General features: G+C 40.9%; 2 protein-coding genes and 1 long non-coding RNA gene across 6 annotated transcripts in view; 1 reads left to right on the top strand and 2 right to left on the bottom strand.

Annotated features, from left to right (window-relative positions):
• Positions 1–2,880, bottom strand: part of LOC148098421 (uncharacterized) — a 71,663-nt gene extending 68,783 nt beyond the window's left edge. The window contains exons 1-2 of the long non-coding RNA XR_015720724.1: positions 2,795–2,880; positions 2,595–2,660 (exon numbers count right to left, since the gene is read on the bottom strand). This is a non-coding gene — a long non-coding RNA (uncharacterized LOC148098421). The remainder of the gene's footprint in view (positions 1–2,594; positions 2,661–2,794) is intronic.
• Positions 980–19,551, top strand: armc2 (armadillo repeat containing 2). Of its 3 annotated transcripts, none has more exons than XM_035908481.2 (18): positions 980–3,090; positions 4,231–4,445; positions 4,544–4,616; positions 4,953–5,124; positions 5,674–5,800; positions 8,462–8,526; positions 9,112–9,219; positions 10,182–10,366; positions 10,505–10,607; positions 10,749–10,963; positions 12,808–12,953; positions 13,671–13,770; positions 14,856–15,165; positions 16,446–16,568; positions 16,652–16,765; positions 17,053–17,185; positions 17,752–17,906; positions 18,084–19,551. In XM_035908481.2, exons 2-18 carry the CDS (start codon positions 4,237–4,239, stop codon positions 18,215–18,217), a joined length of 2,472 nt encoding a protein of 823 aa, XP_035764374.2. In that variant the 5' UTR covers positions 980–3,090; positions 4,231–4,236; the 3' UTR covers positions 18,218–19,551. The 3 variants fall into 3 exon arrangements, with proteins under 3 accessions (XP_035764374.2, XP_006792544.2, XP_006792545.2); XM_006792481.3 differs by having other exon boundaries at positions 4,227–4,445; XM_006792482.3 differs by having other exon boundaries at positions 980–3,510; positions 4,227–4,445.
• The window catches only part of sesn1 (sestrin 1), a 67,365-nt gene continuing 64,371 nt past the window's right edge, over positions 18,905–21,898 (bottom strand). For both annotated transcript variants that reach the window (XM_087852553.1, XM_006792478.3), the window contains one exon: positions 18,905–21,807. In XM_087852553.1, the coding sequence (XP_087708679.1) occupies positions 21,721–21,807 (87 nt within the window). In that variant the 3' untranslated portion in view covers positions 18,905–21,720. The remainder of the gene's footprint in view (positions 21,808–21,898) is intronic.

Raw genomic sequence — 21,898 nt, 5'->3', positions numbered from 1 at the left:
CCTCTGAAAAAAGGGAAACTATGTATAAAAATGGGGGTAACTTCTGTGTAGTTAAAGCAATACTTTTGTTATCCCCAAGTCTACACTTTAATCACATCCTGACAGTTTAATTTAAAAACCACTGTGGTGGTGTACAGAGGAAAGACCACAAAATAAGTCAATGCCCAAACAAGAGATCAGATAGTTTAGAAAAAAAATATGAAGAAGAAAAAAAACTATTAGGATTAAATATGTGAAAAGAAAGTATGAAGAGAGCTGAATGAATGGCAGCTTGAAGAAGCTCCTGTCCTAAGAGCTAAGTGCTTTCTGTCAGTCTAAGCTCCTGGACAGAGATGGAGCTGGTTGCCAAGGAGACACGCCACTTTCAAGCAGGACGACAGCTCTCACAAATCAGCCCATTCATTCCTGACGTGAGCGGCACCGATAACAGTGACGTGGGTGTACTATGAGCTCGTTTGCACTGTGTAGGGACTGTGTTGATCCTGCTGAGGGGAGCTTCTTAGTCCCGCCCTGCGTTCTTCTCTCCTGGCAACACTCTTGATCTGGCTCCACAGGTTATCTCAGACATATACACTCTGAATATTATAGAGTCCACTGCTTAGCATGTTTGCACCAACTGTCCTGGCAGCATGTTCACCCCCCTCCCTTAGTGACAATGAAATCACAGAGACCATCTTCTTCCTCCCATTGGCTGGCAGGCTCCTTGGTGATGCCCTGTGATTGGGCATGCACAGCATGCACTCCTGGCCAATCGTTTTCACTGTATCCAAGAGACTGAAGCATGTAAGGCTATTTAAATCCAACCAGGGACTCACAAGATTGTTCAGATGTATATTTCACTGTGTAAAAAATAAAAAGCCAGGGGGAAAAGGTTTACGAGTGGATGAATGTGAAAATCCAGACAGTCCTGATTGGTGTTTAAAGTGGTCAGCCCATCTTAGACAGGTTAAAGAGACCCAGAGCGAAGCGCGAGTTGAATGAATGAACTTCGGCACCATGTACTCCTCCTGAACTCTGAATTTTCCTATGAATATTGATCAAATCCTTCTTCCACTCTGCTTCATTTGCAGTAAATGAAGCTTGGAGAGAGTGCGGGGATAGCTTGGCTAACTCGAATGGACTGAGGGAGTAAAGGCTGGAGGTCGCTTTCCCATGTACAACTCCGGTGTGTCAGGAGGACAGCCAGTTATTGGTCTTTTATGGTGTGTTCAGGGACCAACATTAAAGACCAACTTGCAGTGGACCACAAGTGTGAGTGAAACTCTTGCTGATGAACACCGCGTAAGTATGCGGCCATTTTAGGTCCTCCCATTTTTTATTTATTTATTTTCTGAAACGTCACGCTTTGTGTAACTACAAAATGGCGGAGGACTCTGACAATCTCGTTGACAGTAAAAACGAATCAAACTTAGCCAGAAGTGAATATTTTAACTTTTTTACATTGCAGAAGAAAATAATTTGTGGATATTGCTAATATATGATTGTTATTTATTCTATAATGAGCCAATGTTTTTTGTTTCTGTGTGTTTTTAAGCATTTTTTCTGGGATCAAACTTTGTAATGTTCAATAAAACTGAAATGAAGTTTTCGTTACACAACAAACTGTTCTTATTTAGTGTATACTGCTGTCAATCTGTGTCGCTGAGAGCAATAGGCTGAGAGAACAAGACATCTGGCTTACAGGATTATAGATGACCTGTGTGACTTTTACACGAGTGAGAGGGGGAACTAAAACTATAACCACTGGCCTCTACTACAGCTCAGCCACAAAAACAGAAAACTACAGACATTGAAGGTACCCAAATAGTGATCAGAGAACCAAATAAACAATTATTAGCGGAAATTAGCATAACAGTTTAGCTGTTTTTGACACTGTTACACTGTTGGTTGGATCTGCTATGCTTCACTTTGTGAAATCTTCTTTAGAGTGCAGCACCGATGACTTCTATTCTGTGCTGATTTGTAACAATTGCCAGCTTTATGAAATTATGGATACACAAAAAACAAATGTAGCAGAATTGTAGAAGCAGCTGAGATTCAGCTACCTGTAAAACATTTGTATAGTAATATGCAGTCATATGCTGCCATATGAAGAAATGCTTGCACTGCGCACCGTGAAAGTGTAGATATTGCAATCTGTGGGCTTTGGATATGTGATGGGTGTGTGATATGGTTTTAAAAATCTGTTTTCCTAATCAGTGTTTATATAGATTAGAATATCGGATAAGTTATAAATGCATAAATCAATATTTTTTAATGTAGTTAAATGGGGAAAAAAAGTTTCATTTTTCAACACGAAGTGTCATCTTAGAGGCCTTTTATCTGGGAATTAAAAAGGACTGAAAATGCTCTTGATAGCAGAATAGGTTAAAAATAACACTAATAGCAAATGCTATTAAGAATACTAAGCAATACTGATACTCTTTTCATTCAAATGGCCAAACCATTTTTTTTAAAAGTGTAAGCTTTCTATTGTAGTTAAATAGTGTGGTTTATGTCCATCAGTATCTTGCTATATTAGTCAGTTCCCATTTGTGTGCCTCTGCATATTAATGTCCTCATTGTAGCAACTAAAATAAAGTGAAAATACATACAAGAATGTACAGGTCTTCAATCCAGGGCCAGAGCTTGCATCCACACAGCTTTCCCAGCTGCAACACCTGCATAAATAAAATACTTTTGATTGTTTTCAAGTTTCCTCTGTCATTAGTTAATTCACTGTACTTATCAGTCCAATTATTGGCACGTGTTAAGTTAGGAAAACTTGTAACAACTGATGTATATATGTCCTCACATTTCTGAGTGAAACTCGCGTTTGCTTCAGTTTTCTTCCTAACATGCGCAGGCGCGTCACCGTGTCGCGAGGGAGAGAGAGAGAGAGAGAGAAGAGAGAGAGAGAGAGAGAGAGAGGCACTCACTGGAGCTCGTGCACGTGATACCGTCAGGCTAGCTTGTTGTCAAAAACGAGAACAGTTTTAGCAAGTTTCAGGTATCGCTGCCTTTTTCTTTTGGCCGTGAAATCCCACTTTAAGGGCTCGACTGATGCGTTTCCCCACTGTTACCCCTAGTGGACCTTAAAGGGGGCGAACGGTAAGTGCTCCAGCTTTCTTCAATAACCGTTTAATTAATGTTCAGGCTTTCATTCATAATAAATAACTCGGTTTTCCTGCTCTCACATGGATAAATAAACAGTTTAGTATTCTTTGGTGAATGCTTAGCTTATTTTCTTTCCAGGGTTTGTTGTTCAAGCTACCATAGCGGCACTTTGTCGCCATGGAGACGGAGCGTGAACGCGCAGAGGAACTTCCAGCTCAGGGCTTGTCTTTAGGTTCAGGGAAAGGTTATCTTAAAGTTAATTACTTATAATTTATTTGTAAATATATTTATATGTATAGTCTACCACAGAAAACTAAACAAAACCAAAAACTCTACTTTAGTACTTTCCTGGTTCCATCTGCACTTCTGATAGCGGTTTTGTCTGCTATTAGGCTACTTCAGTATACTCTTAAGGTATGTCTTACAGATTACTTACCTTTAATCCTGCGGTTTACAATTACTTCATCAAATTTCACTTTAGATTGCAGGTTTTTGTTCTGTTGTTTACGATTCATCTGATATTTCTAGCTACTTTGTGTGTACTAGATTGGACACACAAAATGAATAGTCTAATAAAATATGATGAAGTGTTAATGATAATCTAGAGCTGATCATTTAGCTGAGCAGAAACAATTAGTGTGAATTTTGTAATTTAACAACAATTATGGTTTAGCTAATTAGGTGGCTTAAAATTAGTTTCCCTTAAGCTCTTAAGTTTTTCTTTTCTCCATTTAGTTTTTTTATGTATAAGTGAAAGTGTTTCAGTTTATCAGCATGGGCCAGTTTTCATGGGAATCATTGATTTTATTCTGATGTTTTTATTAATTCACCAATTAACCGATTCATTTATAAAATAACAGGGAGCTTTATAATAACAATAATCCAGTAAGGAGGATCCTTGTGCTGTGGTAATTACTGCTTTTGCTGTTGATGCTTTACATTTTGTCTCCATACTTTTACTGAAGTGAGACTGAATACAAGGCTTTAGGGTGATTTTGCATTGCTTCTTTTACACCTACTGTTCATTTTAAGGTAACATGTACCTCTGGGTATCCATTAGTGATACACCCTGTATCTATACATATAATGACATTATTTAATCATCAGTGGACTTTCTTGACACATGTCAGTTAGGCCTATATGGCCTCTACAGAGACGAAACATGAGATCTGCAGCCCCTTGATGCCCCGGCGCAACGCTTTGAGGAAAACGTGTGCAGAGATAGTAAATGAGGTCAGACAGTCCCTACAAGTTCAGTCAACTCACCGGCCATTTACTCCCAGAGATGGACATAGACAACTTTTTGGGAGCGCCTCTATTCGTGACAACAGACCACCTTCTGCTTTTAGGTTAGTCAGAAATGGCACTTCTGTGAAGATTTAAATTAAACTGTGGTTCCGATGAAAGTAATCATTTGTTTTTGTTGGGGTCTTTTTTTACTCTGTAGCCTTCATGCTCAAAGTTTTGATGCTTCAGACTCCAGGCCAGGTTCAGGGACTCGCCTCTCTCCTTTGGATCATGTATGTTCTTATCACACATAAACACACAATATGCATTGTAGTCTAAGCAGGAAGGTTATCCCAGAATAAGGGTCAATTTTCAGTATGTACACTTCTAATCTTCAATGGATAAATAAATTTGTAAAGCAAAGCAATAAATTGGATAATAGGCCAGTACACCTCTGTGCACCAGCTAAATATGCTAAATATGCTAATTAAATAGCATTTAAGTTTTAAAAAACAAATGCAAAGGAAGCAATAAATGCAATGAAATTTCTCTGCTTATAAAAGTGCTGATGTCTCAAGTGAATTTTTCCTCTGGCTAATACTCAGCGCTTGATGTTTGTGCTTTGCCAGAAGCCAAAGTTTTCAGTCCCCTGTGATGCTGACGATCCATTCAAAGCCTTACCCAAACCTCCTACTAGCCCAGTGAAACCGCGTAGGGGGCTGGCAGGGGCAGGAGTACGAGCACGCCTCCTCAGACCTGGATCTCTCACCAGGTTACCGCCTTTAGAAGGACACCGAAATGGTAAAGAAGGGGAGAAAAGATGTTAATGAAGCTCAACTTACGGTACAAGAGATCGCAGTAAAAAAAAAAAAAAGCACCCTTACTGTGCTTACTGTGAAATGCTAGTAACCCAGTTTATTAGGAACTGTTTAATATGTACCAGATAAATAAAAAAACAACAACAATACATCATTCATTTTCCTCCGTGTCCTGCATAGACATGAGTGCTGAAGCAGTTTTCTGAAAGGGGAATGAATGGAGCCATTCACATGCTGACATTTTACCTGATTTACATTCTCTGTGGTGGGGCTTGGTAAAAAGCATAATATACGCCTGCTGTTTTGAGTGGAAAATGACTACTCACTCTCAAACCTTTCCCTACAAAACTGCTCAGCTATTTAGAGCAGTAAAACAGATAATGGAGACTGACTAAGCCCTTTATCTGTATACATTTACTGTATATGTGCACTGTGTTAATGTGTATGAATAGGGATTTGTACTTTTACCTAATGAAGGAAATAGAAACGTTGCTATAAATAACTTCTTGCCACATCTTTTCCACGTGTTCAGTGAAAGAGCCACTGAATGCAGGCCCAGGACAAAAGCAGCTGTCAGCTAAGCAACTTTCCAGTACAGACCACACCGCAGGTTACAGTGGTCCTGTCAAACCTGGCCCTCACACAGCAGCAAGTGAAAGGTACGCTTTCTGTTCTTCTGTTTCACTTGGAAGAAACATTATGTCCTTCGCTCTCCACCCTTCCACCCTCCTGATCTTTAACAGTAATGACAGTTTGACAATGAGTTTAAGATTTATTGACATGCAAGTGTGCAGGGGTAGCCATTACTACACTGAGCTGTTTGGGCCTCCCTTTTTTTGCTTTTTGTCAAATCCTTCTCCCTCTCCTCCTTGCTTTGTTTCCTCTTTTCCTTATATTGTCTTTGGGTTGTGGTTCATAAGTAAACCAGACTACTGGGCAGAGGATCAAAGCAGCAAATACGTCAGTAAAGCTGATATGAGTATAGTTGTTTATTTTGTACCTAAATGCCCATCCCTGTAACTGTCAGTACATGTCTTTTAAATTCTACAAGGACTAACTATCAGTATTTTTATTTTGCTGTAGGATTTTTTGTATTTTACTTTTCTAAAAATTGTGATCTCTTGGAGAATACTTCTTCTGTATGCAGAAAAATGTAAATGAGGCAATAAGTTAAAAGTAGGGACTATTACTTTTAAACTTGTCGTGAACTTATTCCGAAGTAAAAGGATTTTAAAACGTCTGCTTGACCCACGGCCAACCATTGTTCATATGTTCAACTGTAGCCGGATAGCTGAAGTCAGTTACACCAGCAGTGGGGTCACTAACAAATAGATAGAATGAATTCTTTAACTTCAGGCACGCGACCCCTTTTAAACCCTCATATACATCACTGTACACCGTATCTTGGTCAAGTTGAGCTTCTTCTTCCCATCAAAACTGTCTCTATCTGTCATTACTAGCAAATGTCAGCTTTTACATTTCCATAGTGCACAGAGGCTAAAAGCTCTGCTTTTTTTGCCGACCTCATCAGCTGTGTGTCAGCACGAGGGGCATAACTCTGACCGTGAGGTCGGGGGCTGTCGTTACAATCCATTTGCCTATCGATTGGGTGGGGCAGTTGAAGGGGGGTGAGCAGACCATAAAACACTTTTACAGGAAATCTGGGCCATGGCCTCAAGCTCAACCTCCTACCTAATACCAAGTTAACATGCTATGTTTGTATAACTTGTTGCTGACAAAGAGAAGTCCCAAGTGAGAAAACCGGGGTCACGTTATTATTACACAAAATGGGCTTGAAGACTTCCCCTTTTTGATTCTTTCTAGGTCAGAGTTTTTAAAGCACAGTTCTTTAGTGTTGCAAGGAACTACATAAAAGAGACATTAGACAGAGGAGAACAATGAAAAATCACATAGAGCCAAGGCAGAAGCACACTGCAAGTGGAAATGGACGCAGCTGGACAGATTAATATGATGAGTTGGATGAGATATAAAGATAGGGGAGATTAGACATCCACTAGGTTCTTTTTCTCCAATAAGCCAGAGCTCTATAGCTCCAAATGGCTCTCTATTAGATTTGGGTGCCCATCTGGGCAAGACTGGCAGCAGCGTGTATTGTGACTGCAGTGCACTGGCCAGGCCTAAGACAGGGATGAGGTCATGTCTCCGAGAATGCCGAATCACACAAAGAGGCCTTATTATCGGGCTCTTAATCCTATCATACAGAGCTAAAGCCCCCTGACATTCACTGTAGCATACCCTAGCCAGCACTCCCTACTCCATATGCCCCATGTGCCAGATTTTAACATTCATCAAATCACCAAGGTGAGTGTGCTATATTATAATGCCCCAAAACGGTATATTAATCAAAGAGCATCAAACAAGCTTCTTTTGAGGATTCTTCATTGAAATGAAAAGATAATAGCTGCCAAATCTCATATCTGTCACTTGTATGTAAAAGTTCAAAGAAATAACAAATCCTGAGAGTTAACCTGTGATATTACAGAAGCTTCAGTCCTTGTTTTTGTCTTCTACAGGAGTGGTTACACCTTTCAATGTTTTTAAAGCTGAGATCCTCTTTAAATATTTGTGTGCTTTTTGCAGTAAATCTTACAGTTACAGAAAGTCATTAGGTATTAATTGGTCATAAGAAACGGCACCTGTCATGTAATATAGAATATACTGGAGCACTGAGTCATTATCTTTGAGTGTGGGTGGAACAGTGCAGAGTTTAAATGCAGACACTCAGATCAGAGTGACATGCAAGGGCGAGCCACAACACATAACACAGCATGACACTTGGGCGTGTTTTTGGGACCGTAACCGTAAGGTTATTGCAGAACAAATTGTAAGGTTTTGGAGACGGCTCGCAGTGACAAAGCATGAACACCTTTAACCAGACTGCCCACAAAGCTGAGATCTTAGTTCCTGTCTGTTGGGGATTGCAGTTGTGCATCCTGCAAAGCAGCACACCTCTAGACAAACAAACAAAATTAAAATTAAAAAGTGGTCACACAGAAACTTTTGGATACACACATATCTGCATGGGTGAAAATGTACATGCACAGATACACAAATACAGTGAAGCAGTGGAGCCTATACACGTTTCAATCACTGTTGCAACAGTGACACCCAGTGCTTGTTGATGAAAATAGACCTTACGTTTTGTTCACAGGGTGTAAAATCAGCAAAACATAAATAAATAATAATAATAAATATATATTTTATTTTTTAAGAGCCAGAGCCCCTAGAGCCTCTTCATTGTAACTCTTATTTGTGTATTTTCCTAAACCCTATATAGTCAGGCTCTGTGTGTTTTTCAGAATAGTGCAGAGTGATGTGGACTCAGGAGTAAGACCCAAAGACTGCAAGGAAGATAACACAACAGGTTTGTTCACATCCACTAAATGAAGCTCACTGTCTTGTTTTGTATGGTGTTGTGCATAATAAACACAAATGCTACATTTTTTACAGCGTGTAAAAGTAGAAATGTACTTGGTTTCACTCAGGCACAACGTAGAGCAAAATTAGTACAAACAGATCTAAATATGAAATCTCTCTGTTTACTCTTGAGCCCAGAAAGGTTTCACATGCAACAGAAATAAACTTTGATTGGGGTGTTGTTGCTAAGGGCGCAAGTTTTACCATGACAGGCAGTCAGCCAATAGGTTAGAGAAGTTTTGGTTCGTGCAGCCGCAGCTTCCTGCATCACACCAAGCAGGGTTATGCAAATATTCAGCAAAAAAAAAACAGGCACACTGTGTGCAAGAGATTGCACAAGTTAACGTGCGCAAGCTCACATGCCCACATGCCGACAAATCAGAGGAAGTCTAGCTGTGGATGGTGACCTTTTCACTGTGGCATCAAACTTCCTGCTGTTATATTTTAAGACTGTGAACTTGTGAACTGTGGTTGTCGCTTTTGTTTTCTGAGGTGGTAATTGGCTAACTGCAATTCTCTCTGCACATTTCAGAGCCAGAGTGTGGAGACAACAAGGGCAACACGGAGGAGGATGCAGAGTCACTGATGTGGAATAATGTGATCGTTCCTCTCCTTCAGAAACTAGAGAGTGTGGCTGCAGGTATTGTGGCCAGTGTAATAAAGAAACCCCCGAAACACGGTCCAAATATAGAACATTCAAATGCATTCAAATCATCAAAATATTATATATAACCCTTTGGGCCTGAATGTTTCCAGAGCCAATCTAAAGTGGATTGTGGTTAAGGCACTTATTTTTATCTTTTTATTTGTGCTAACCTTCTCATATTCATACCTATTTCCTGTGTTTCAAGAGCACTTTTTATATACAGCCAGCAGGCTGAAAAATAGATTTTTCAACACTGGCAGATAGTCATGCATAGTCTCACAAAATGAAAAAGTACTGTCATTTTAGCTGCCAAAGAAAGAAAGAGTAATGTTATGCTTGGCCTTCATACAGAATTGTCTTGCCTGCAACTGGAGTCTGACAGCTGTAAAATTAAATCTATGGCTGTAAATATTTTAACATTTTACAAATTTAATGGAAAATTCATTTGGAAGATAAATATTAAATATTTATTGTACCAAGGGCCTTCTGGTGCATGCATAAAACACCTTTCAGATTCAGAAAGAGATATGGCAGTGAAGTGCTGAGTGTTAGACTGGGTCCAACCTTTTTTAGACATGGCCAGGCCCTGCTATTTATGCTGGGGAAACATTTATTTTACCTCGAAAACAAGGAAAAACTCCACCCTTTCTCTTCCTCCGCTAAAGAGCACAGCTGCCTGTCGTTGAATTGTTCCCCTGCGTATTACCAATGAAATCCAAAGCTGCTTCTTGGAAGAGGAAGGAAAATGTTCATTTTCTGCTGACCAAAGGATTATTGATTCGCAACCACACACGAACAGGAGAGCCTGTGTAATGTACAAAATGAAAGACACAAGACACAGATCTCTGATCTATATTTGTACAAATACATGTTTGCACTTATTGTGAGTTTTGCACATGCTGTCCTAAACTTGACTTTGTTTTTTTGAAATGTGTGTGCTCTGCCTGCAATGCAAGGTGGTTCCGAGGGTTCGGTTGACCGCCTGTGTGATTTGTGTGACCGCCTCCACGGCACGTTGGCAGAGGCGGACATGCTCGGTCGGCGCTGTAAGAAGAGGTCAGGGATACTTCGAACACTGTTCCGACTCATTGACCTCAACTATGCCCAGCTCAACATGCACATTGCCCAGCTGTGCCTTGCTGTGAGTCATCTGTGAGTTTGCAAGGTTGTCTGCGGGGGTGTGTGCATGTCAGCATGTCTGCTACTTATCTCTGTCACAAAGCACCCCCACTATGTTATACAAACAATTATGTGAATTCTTTTGTATTTTTCTCCCCAGCTGTGCGTCAGTGGAAACAACCTGCTCAACATCTGTAAACTCATCTTCCAGATCAGCCGCACTGAAAGCAACGACATCCTCTTCCAGAACAACTCAGTCATTGGTCAGGATGGAACAGTTGACAATATAGTGGTTATCTATTCTGTAACTCTGGTCTGAAATTTTGTGAACAAATACGACTGCATGTCTTATAGATGCATGAATCTCCATAGGGATGATAACATCAAATATTTTCTGTATCTAGATTCATTGCTGAGGATGCTAAGCAATGAACATGTGTCTGCATCTGGAGAAGCAATCCTATATTGTGTTGGATCTTTGAAATTTCTCTCTGGAAACGCTGAAATCCTCAGAATATTGCTGGATAAAAACTTCATATGTGTGGCACAGAAACTCATCCAGAAACTCTGCATTGTAGAAGAAACCAACCTCCCAATAGCAGGCCACATCCTCGTACAGGTACCAATTAAAAAGCATCAAATTTTTGTTTCATATATATTTCTCCTTAAAACTAAGATGTTAAACCATATCAGTAAAAAATGTACCAGTTTATTGACTGATGCAGATTTTTCCACTATCAAATGTTTTGGTTAATGTCTGGTATTTAAGGTGCCCCATGAGAATAGAACAGTAATATTCTGGCAGCTGGGGCGCCAAAATAATACCATAAAATAACAGAAAATAACTTTTCCATGAAAATACGGTTATTTTCAGTAATGACAATACAGTTTGTTGCCCTAATTTTACATGGGATTTTGCCTTTTTCAAGTGCTTTTAAACATTAAATTAGGAACAATTTAATGTGACTAAACAATGAAATTACCTATAAACAAGGTCAATGAATGCGGCAATATGAATAATAATACTTAAATGTACAGAAATATACAGTTAACAGTTGGTTTAAATAATAATGGATTGCATTCATATAGCACTTTATGAGACCGTCAAAGCGCTTTACAATTCCACTTTATAATTCCCCTCTGGCCATCACCAGTAGGTGAAGTGTCTTGCCCAAGGACACAACGACCGAGAGTGTCCGAGCCGGGGCTCGAACCGGCAACCTTCTGATTACAAGGCGAACTGCCAACTCGTGAGTGACTCGTGTGTAAATAAAGTTTATACGAATCATTTTATGTATTTTTCCATAGCATTACATTTGAATCTAATAGTTCAATCTTTCAAATAACGGACAAATATTTGTGAAATTATGATGCATTTGTGACTGTATTTTTACAATCTAAATATGCATATGTACAGACAGATATGTTTAAAAAACAAGAAAATTATGTTCTATTACATTTACAGTGATTTTACGTTAATTTACATTTGAAATGTAAAATCAAGGTCTATTTATGTAAATTTCATGATATTCTAGAAGAACAGTACAAAACTGTAAAATACACAGTGAAATACTTTTATATTACAATTTTTTTACAGTGTATTCTGTGCTGCACAAGTAACAGCTTGCTTGACTGCACTGAAAATTATTGCTGCCAACCACAGAAACTGGCCCAAGTAAACAAACTGTCAACCCGTTCTTCATTTCATATCTAACATGACTCATTGATGAAGGCAAAATAAGCACACGATGACTTTCAGGGTAGTTTCTGTACTGCTGTTTACTTGACTGTTTCCCTCTTATCATAGAATGATTTATTTTCGCACTTCAGTTCAACTCTTAAGTAAAGACCGTACGATGTTCTTCGGAAAACCCCAACAAACAAACGACCCTCTTTGAGCGAGTACTTAGTGACGGTGGGAATGAAAAATTCCCTTTTAACAGGAAGAAACCTCCTGCAGAGCAAGGCTCGAGGAGGGACAGCCATCTGTTGTGGCCAGTTGGGGGGATGGAGTGAAAAGAAGTGAGTGGAGAGGAAGTGCTCAGTACATTGCAGGAAGTCCTGTCCTGTCCTGAAGTCCTGTGATCTTTCTCTCGTTGCAGCGTTTTGGATCAATTGAAGGCTTTTCACTGAACTTTCAGAACAACCTGATCATTATGAATTCCAATAGTCCAATCCAAAAGTAGTGTTAGTTGGTGTTTCAGCTTCACTCAATCTGAAGCAGGATGTTTCTAATTTTAGAGATATTGCACAGATGAAAGAAAACAGTCCCATATATTTGTTCAGTGTGTGCAGTATAGGATATCCTGATCAGCAGTGGGCAGTTTCCATTTGCTATGTTGTACACCATGATGAACAGGCCAGCGTCACAAGCTCTGGCCTTATTACAAACCATTAATGTACTAGGTGTATTTTTCTTTGCTAAGCTACACTGGACCTTTTTCTGTCTTTTCACCTCTGTAGCTGACAACGATCCTGAGGAATCTTGCCGACCTCTCTGATTGCCGTCCACTGTTTGTTTCATTCTCCATACTACCAGCGCTTTGCCAAGTGCTGCAGCAACACTGTGAAGATCAGGATGTCTGCATGAACATTTCCAGAATTTACAGGTATTGAACTTGCTTACCTAAATCATGCTTACTACATACACAGGGGTGGAGCCTCAGGAAAGTACATAGATTTTTAGGACATATGATAAAAAAAAACATGCTCATGGGTGGAGTTAAAGTCATTGGTCACTTCATTAAGGGCATCTGTCCAGCTGCTTGTTAACATAAATATCGAATCAATCACATGACAGCAACTCAGTGTGTCTTAATTATATATACCTCCTTAAATGCACAATGTCACAAAGCTCAAAGCATCAAAATGGCTTGTTGAACAAGCAAAGTGTACCTAATAAAGTGTCCAGTGAGTGGATATACACTGTATATAATGGTAACTGCAAATCTACTTTGGAATAAGTGCTCTGTGATATTTTGACAACCTTTTAAAAGGTCGTAGAGGATAATACAGACTAAGTACTCTCTGATCTTCATACCAACGCCAAACTAAAGCTATCGAGCACAATTTGCGCCCCCATCTTTCTCTTTCTGTAACCCCAGCCTCATCAGTTTATCAATATGTGATAAGAATAATTCATGAAGTCTAAAATAAAGAAAATTAGCTTTTTAAAAATTTGTTTTCTCGTGATAATGAAAATAATCAGCTCAGATCTATCAATGCATTTTCCATGTTGATTTAATGTCACCATATTTAGTCACCCTAGCAGGGCAGTGAGTTGAGTGGAGTGGTCTATGGTATTTTTTGTCCCCTCTCACCCTCAGTAAACTTTCTTCATATTCTGAGTGCCGCCTCGCCCTGGCTCAGACCCCCGACTGCTACCAGCTATTTTTAGAGCTGTTGAGCAAACATCACCAAAAACAGGTGAGTCCACAAGCCTCCTCTGTGTTCTTGTGTGTGCTTGAGACTTTACTGAATTAAAGAGAGGTGTTCTTCTTGTTTGTAAGCATGTCTGTGTGGGTTTTTTTTACACTAAGTTACTTATGCATCTTTACTGGACTGTTTACTTGTTTTATATGAATTGTTTAATACTATAAAAATTTCTCCTCTGTTGTGTGTTTGATTAGATATTTAATCAACCAGATGAGTATGCAAAAAGACATGAAAATGGAGGAGAGAAGGAAAGATTGAATAGGCACAGCAGAAGAAGTGATACAGAAGTGGAAGGGAAGCTAGACTAGGGAAGGAAGGAAGAGAATATGGAGGGAACAGGAGAGGATGAATGTGGGACTTTGGCAACTAGACTCGACTCACAAGTGCTTCTCATTTCATTTGGGATAAACTGACACCCACAGATACAAACACACATGCATAAACATAAACACACTGGATAGCAAAACATGTAATAAACATCCTGGGACACCACGTCCCGTCCTCATATCAGTTTCGGTACACGGTAATGGGAGACACGAGTGCGCTCTCACCTGCTCTGTAGGGTGTGACGTAGTTGTTTTCCATAAGCGTGGTAACTCATTGACAAAATATTGTGTAATCGCAGTCAAACCAACTACACAACTCTAAACTCTGAGTGACACAGGTGCTCGTGCTGCATGACAGGAGAGGCTTGCTTTCCTGTAGGTGTTGTCACACACAATCAGCCTCCTTCTGCTCAGGATAGTCGAATATAAATGTACTAATCAAACATTGCTGATAGAGAATCAGGTGGTTAGAATAAAGATTAGTGGTCTTTATTAAAAAAGCCAAACCTTTACAGTGTCAGTTTAGACAGTTCAACAGATCCTGCTGGTCTCTAAGAAATAAAAAGGCAATAATAAAAATGCACTGAGCATGAAATGTAAGCAGATTCATTGATACAAAGCCGGTAACCCCAGGAAGTAGTTTAAAATGCTTGATTTCCTTGTCACTTTCTTTTTTACCTAAGCAAACATCTAATAAATCTAAATCCATAAACTGATGTTTCACCACCGATCTCCACCGCTTGTTCGCAGGATCTCATTGTGCGCCTCCTCTTCACCCTCGGGAATCTCACGGCCAAAAGCGACGAGCCCCGGCTGGAGCTCTTTCAGTGCGACGGCTGCATGCGCACGCTTCTCCGGCTGTACGACATCTACCAGCGAAAAGATGAGCCACATCACACAGTCGTGCAGAAAGGAGCCTCTCCTCCCGTCAGACCACAGGTGGCTGACGACGTGCTGGTGAAGCTGGTCAGGGTGCTGGCGAATATGTGCATCCACCCCGCCGTGGGTCCACCTGTGGCCGCAGACACAGCCTGCATTCGACTTCTGATGGAGACGCTTGGTGAGCACAAGGAAGGAGCAGCTTCATCTTCTTTAAGTCAGATCCTTTATTAGGTTAAGAAGATGAAGCAATCAGCAGGCTTAACAGTGGCCTGTTTTTTCATGGTACGCAACGAAAGCAGCATGTAAACATCTGGAGTTCTGATAGGTTTAAATATAGCGGCTTAGTGCACCTTAAGTACCTACGAGGTACACAACCACTTCCCTTGTGCTGGGAAGAAGATGTGACTTTTGTCAAAAACACAAAAACACACTCCATATCTGTCTGTTCATTCCATCATTCAGTTTCCTCTCAGTACTTTCTGTTTGCTGTGCAGCACATCCTCTTTCGGTTTACCTGGGTTTTTTTCTTCTTCTTCTTTTTCTTTTTTCTTTTTTTAAGGCTGACAGAAGAAGCGCTTCGCTGCATGAGCAGGATGTTCTGTGACATCTCACAGCCGACTCGGTTTGCATGTGTGAATATCTCCCATGTGGTTAGATGGTTTCAGGACAGGTTGAACTGATACACGGGTGGGCGTTAAGCTCTGTATTCTCTGCTGCCTGCCTCCTACACAGTCAAATTTTCACAAACAACACAGAGGTCAAACTAGTGAAAAAAAGGTGGGAACATTATTAGATCGAGGGGCACATCAGGTAAGGGAGACTGTGGAGAGAAGCAACTGAAGGCAGAAACAAAAAATTACTGAGAGGGGAAGACAAAATCTGAGCTGAGAATGAAAGAGCAGATTGGGCTGATTGATGTCCTGTTTTGATAAAGATCGCGACGGCTCGAGGCGCTCAACATTAAAGAGTTTTTAAGGGTACAAAGCGACGCTTCCAGTCAGAACCAGAAACCATCTTCCGAGTGACGCAGGAGACGGTTGACAGCGCAACCGCAATATTCACGATTTATGACCGAGCACAAGATATCTGCTGCTATATCGGGAGCAGGCCTTGTTTTCAGGCTGCTCATGGTGTCATGGCTGGTTGCACCCAGTCACTTTGACCTTTGTGTGCCAGCTCACGATCAAACCAACTGTAGGAGGCCAAAATTAACTACAGGTTGCAGTTATTTTTAATCATAATGTCACTGTCACATTAGTTCAGCAGAGCTAAAGGCAAAACTCACAGGCTGGTCACTTTAGTTCTGCAGATATTTTTTCATATTTAAACTGTGGAAGTAGATTTTAAAGGTGTGTTCCTGATGGCAGATGCACAAACTAATTTAATGTTACACTGATTTTTGTGTCTTTGTGTGTGTGTGTGTGTGTGTGTGTGTGTGTCGGGGGGTTGGTGCCACAGAGCTGAGGACAGTGGAGGAGAGCGAGGAGCTGCTAGTCAATGTGGCCGCTGTCATCAACAACCTGTCCTTCTACCAGAAAGAGACTTCTGCCATCAAACACAATCGGCTCCATATTGCAAAGCGTAAGGCCGGCAAGCCAAGAGAGGACAAAATAGATTTATTTATTTTTTTAAGTTCCAGCTCTTTCTTTTTCTTTGCTCCACAGTGATGTTGAAGTTGCTGCTCAGCTCTAGTACAGGAGCCATGCTCGAGGCCGTTCGCGTCTACGGAAACCTGTCGCATTATGAGGACGTTCGGAACTTCATCATGCAAAACAAAGGTGCATGAAAATGCAGTTTTCATACTCTCGCAGGTAGAGCAGAGACAGTGAGCCTAAGTTTACTGCAGGAAACCCTCTTTAACACTCAGGCACACATCAGGCACAGAAAACCTAGACGCAGGACCCACCTCTGCATATGATTATGTCATGTTTAGGCTACACTTATCTGCAAGGCCAGCTACAGTCAGCATGTCCACTGAACTCTGGTGATAGCGGCTCTCTTATCTTTGCCTCTCCTTGTCTTGGTGCACTCCCTCACTCACGCTGCCATCTTCCTCCCTCCTAAGTGCACCAGTTTGTGGTAACGCTGCTCGACTCAAAGAGCAACGAGATGTGCTTTGCAGCCTGCGGGGTCCTCACCAACCTGGCTCTGGATCCTCCCAGCAGGGTCTGTCTCACGGTGGAGGGGGCTTCTGCCAAGTAAGGATGAAAGCATGCTGTGATCATCATCACTGTGCATCACTAGAGTCACTATTATACTGCAAATTGAATTCAACATGTCAGACTAGGTGGTCAGAATACCTGTTAATTCCAAAGGGCTTAAAAAAGCAAGCATAAAAGAAGAAAAACGTTATTTATTTAAGGTTTATTTATGAAAAATATTACTAACTTTATGTACACAGAAGGCATCCTCCTTGGGATTTTGTGTTTTTGGGGGAGGGATGTAGGGGTTTCTGGTCTTTAACTGACGAACACCTCCACAGCTACAAATAAGATGTTGCTGATTATCTAGCTTTCATGTTTATCCTTGTTAGATTCATCCAAACATACAGATGTGTAAATTTGGATTTATGAGGCTGTGGTGCAGTTCTTCATGCTTTCCTAAGCGAGCACTGCTCCAACTTTTTATTTTCCCTTTATACCCACCCTTTATCCTCTTTTTAGATAAAGGGCCAGTGAAGTGGAGTTCACAAACCTCTAGGTCATGTGAATCCGCTTAGTAAAAGTCATATGATGCGTGTCTGTGTGTGTGTGCGTGTGATCAGGCTGGTGGACTGTCTGAGAGACTTTGGACTGGGTGATTGGCAGCTGGCGGGCCAGATTTGCCAGGCCGTGTGGAACCTGACTGGTGGCAGCTCAGAAAAAGTATTATACACCGAGGAGAGAGAATCGCTGCTGGAGATGCTCGCTGCATACTTAGGTTGGTGTTAGTAAAGATTCACACATAAGGAGAGAATGTGTATCCCTCCTTTTGCATAAGAAGGAAGGGACACATTGGAAACATGTCCGATTCACACCAGAGGCCCTCATGGGGAAGGGAGGGCTACACGTATCCCCACCTTCCCCTCTCACACTCTTGTCTTTACAAATTCCTTAGATGAGGAGGAAGCTCTGAATTGGACAGACAACGAGGACTTGAGAGACTTCCACAGAGCATGCTGGGAGTTAGAGTTCCTACCTGTCGCTCAAAAACTGATGAAGATGCTCCAGTCTGCAGATCTGACAGCCTGAGAGAGTCGGGCGTGGAGTTTTGTGTCAGCAAAAACTGAATTTATAAACAATCAAACACGGCACCACTTGCAGCTTTGTATAGCTGGCTGTAAAGATTTGTAGTTTCCTTCATGTGCAGAAAACAAGCGTGACCAGAGCTGAAATGAGCTCAGCCGACTCCTGCACTGTAACCCTCTAAATATGCTGAATATGCTCCACATAGCCGTCATGTTTTCCACCAAGGGTGAAGTTACAGCCAGTAAAGTTTAAAGGCTGCAGACCAGACAGGCTAATATGAAACACTTATACTGTAAATGCATAAAATGTCTCAGGTTTTAATTTTATCTAATCATACAGGTAATAATCCAGGATATAACAAGCAGGCTTAATCTAAACTGTAAAAAAAAAAGTGGTGTGTGGATGTGATATTTGTTGAGCCCTTTATACTTTGGAACGTATATGGACATATTTGCATATCATCCACTTTCAGTTCCACAAACCTTTTAAGGTTTATCACGCACAAGAAAAATTTCAAAACACCTCTTTGCACGCTCATATGACTGGCTTTGCACTGTATTGTACATAATGTTTTACGTGGTTTTAAAAAACAACAGCTGACCGACCTGGAATTTACCTCATGTGTAAATCTTATCGTTTGTGGATTGTGTGGCATTTGAACTTGTGCTTAATAAAAAAGCACAGCAGATGAAGAGCAGAAAACACATTTGCTTTATTATGACACAGATATGGGGCCAGGCAGTGCTTACAGAGTTACACCAAGTAGCCTAAACATACAGCATTTCAAAAATCACACTGTTATTACATTGAAACAAATCAGAAACGGCACTTAATGTAGAACTCCCACCCCAGTTTTCCCACAATGGTGACCTTGAACAACCACAAAACAAGCTAATGCTTCAAAACCTGGTAAAACAATCCGATAACCAGAAATGACAGCAAACATTGTTCTATACATAGGATTTCTCAGCATGATATGAGCAACAGGTGGCTGTCTGATTTAAAAACAAAAAAACAAAAAAACAACCTTTCCTGTTTTGTATTATTGTGGGGGGAAATGTAAAGGCCAGCGGGGAGGAACGTTGAGTTTCTGCTGGTGATTTTACATTGACAGACTTCTGCGGCCTCGACTGACGGGAATCACCCTGAACTTCCGACAGACTTCCAGCCTCATCAGGAAAGTGAAACACTTTTTCCCAGAAAGGTGTGACACGGAGGCAAAGAGGAAAGTGAGGTAACTTGACCTACAAGGAAATCCCCTCCTTTGAATCGAGACAAAAGCTGGTCGGGAGCAAAGAGAAACTTTAAGCCTCAACCGCACCACAGGAAGGGGGACTACACACTTCTGATACAGTAAAATGAAATTCACATCAAAGTCCCTAGACAGTACTGACAGCAGACTGAACTATACCCCTGGGTCCAGCCTGCTGTTGGTGAAGTCAGCTTCATTATCAGAGAGCAAGTAAATCTCTCGTGTCAATTCACAAGTCATCTTTTGCATAACAGTGCTCAGATATGCTTACTAATGACCACGGGCAATTTAATTTCCTGTTCTTGTGCATCTGAGCAAGATGTGAACTGATGGTGACACCGACTGTGCTTTGAATGTTTGATTCCTGAACTGCATTTCTCCACATTTTATACAATCTTACTGATGGAGAAACACACAATACATTGTTTTGGGAAAAAGCTACAAAATGATACACAACAATTTAATATTAGTTTATTATTTTTTTTAATCTTTTTCATATATTTCCATATAAAAAGTGTCAGTAACTGACAGTCAGAAAACCTCCTCTCAAAACACTTCCAAATGTACCATTCCTTTTTCATCAGTCCTCATCATCATAGTCACTCATTCATCCGTCACCTGTCTCAAATCCACCCTCAGAAGAATGCAGTACTGAAATGATTAACAAACAAAACAAACAGTAGAGGTTTCACACCTCTGTTCAAAATAAAGAGGGAAAAAAAAAAAGCTGCTTTTGCACTGGTTAGGCTTCCCCAGTGGGGAAAAAAGCACAGCTACAACCTCTTGCATTCGAACGTTATCGAGCGCAGTCCACCAGGTGGTAGGCCAGCAGGTCCCCGAGCAGCGGGGAGCGCGGCAGCACAACAACAACAACAAAGTCTCTGCTCACCAAAGAGCACTTCTTGTATGTTTCATAGAGAAGAACAGAAGAGGTATTCATTTACTGGTAAAATTCACAATCCAAAGCTTTTGAAAAGTGTTAGGGCAACCAGGCAGCTGGGATAAGCGGAAGACAGTTAAAAAGGTGTGGTTAGAGGAACTGGAAGCAAATCCCTCCTGAAAACCTGGTGTCTTAACTTTCTTTTTGATTAGCTTTTTTTCCTCCCCATCTCCCCCTCACTGGAAAAAAAAATAAGAAAAAAAAGGCATCATCAACAAAACAATAAAAAGTTGTCACAAAACCAGAGCTACAGCAGAAGCAAGAAGTCTTCCTTCAAAGTGCCTCGCTTATTTTTTTTTTTGAGACGTGAAATTCCAAGACGTACTCCCCCCTCTTTCTCTCCATCATCTCTGTAAAAGACACACACACACACACACACACCTCTCTCGGTCCTCACAAAACAACTCATCCATGCATCTCCACTCACAAAGGGCTCAGACAGTGTTCTTATTTTCCACACATACTTTCGGATTAGCTTACATTGACATTTGAAATTTAGCTACAAGGTAGAGGAAGGAAGGAAGGGGTGTAATGCAGTGGATTTGTAATGGACAGGGGCTCATATAGTGGGGGGTGGAAAGGGGTGAGGAGGTGATTTTGGGGATCAATATGACCCCACTGAATACAACATGGGAGCAGCAGCATCAGCACGTATGCACACTGTGCTGGATAGTTCAGGCACACGTTTTAAAAAAAAAAAAAAAAAAAAAAATTGTCTATCTCCAGTTACCGCCAACAGCAACCACAAGGACAACAACTTCTCGTAGTACAAAAAAAAAAAAAAAAAAAAAGTATTCAAGAAACTAAAACACATAACAGTAACGACAGAATCAAAGTGCAGACTGTTTCTGGCTGCACAGCTTTTCTTTCTGGGTATTCACTCCACCAGGAAACAGGTGAGATTGGCAACCTCGGTTGCCGTACGCTGCAATACTGAAACTAGTCCCCTGGATGCCTCCGGTGTTGCAGGGCAGGAGTTGGCTCAAGGTTGCCCTCTCTTGGTCAGTTTTGGCACTGCAGGCAACAAACAGTTTGTGGATCCACTTCTGTAGTTTGAGATTTTCTCCCAACAGTCATTTTCTTGCTCTCCATTTGTTCTGATCTTCTTCTCAACATCCAGCCAGCAAAGCCTCGACACAACACCGGGCTCTCTTCAATGCATCTCTTCCACAATTTTAATCGAACATCCCCCCACCCTCCCCATTTTTGATTTGTTTTCTTTAAATGTCCCAGCAATGATGACTGTGAAATTTAAAAAGAAAGAAAAAAATAAAATAAAAAAAATGGGACAATGAGAACAAGGCCCAGAGCATTTCATGTCATGTAGCGAGTGATCGCTCTCAGAGCGTATAACAGTTCTGCTTGCATTCGCGCTTCCATAAGAAGCAGATTAACGTGAACCTACAGGGGAAGAAGAAGAAAAAAAGTTATTAGAAGGCTGCACTTCACTGAGCAACTACAAGATCCAATCAGTCAATCCACCCTTTAAATC

The sequence above is a fragment of the Neolamprologus brichardi genome, chromosome 15 (assembly GCF_056152115.1).
Source record: "Neolamprologus brichardi isolate AB-2024 chromosome 15, ASM5615211v1, whole genome shotgun sequence".
Classification (NCBI taxonomy): Eukaryota; Metazoa; Chordata; class Actinopteri; order Cichliformes; family Cichlidae; genus Neolamprologus; species Neolamprologus brichardi.
Note: the sequence above shows the minus strand (reverse complement) of the source record. Positions and strands in the feature narration are given on the sequence as shown.

Excerpts from the sequence above, each read along its gene's own strand:
- armc2 (XM_035908481.2), top strand. The coding sequence starts at position 4,237 with ATGGCCTCTACAGAGACGAAACATGAGATCTGCAGCCCCTTGATGCCC. Across the intron at positions 4,617-4,952 it reads GCCTCTCTCCTTTGGATCAT|AAGCCAAAGTTTTCAGTCCC; the intron begins GTATGTTCTTAT and ends GTGCTTTGCCAG. Across the intron at positions 5,801-8,461 it reads CACACAGCAGCAAGTGAAAG|AATAGTGCAGAGTGATGTGG; the intron begins GTACGCTTTCTG and ends TGTGTTTTTCAG.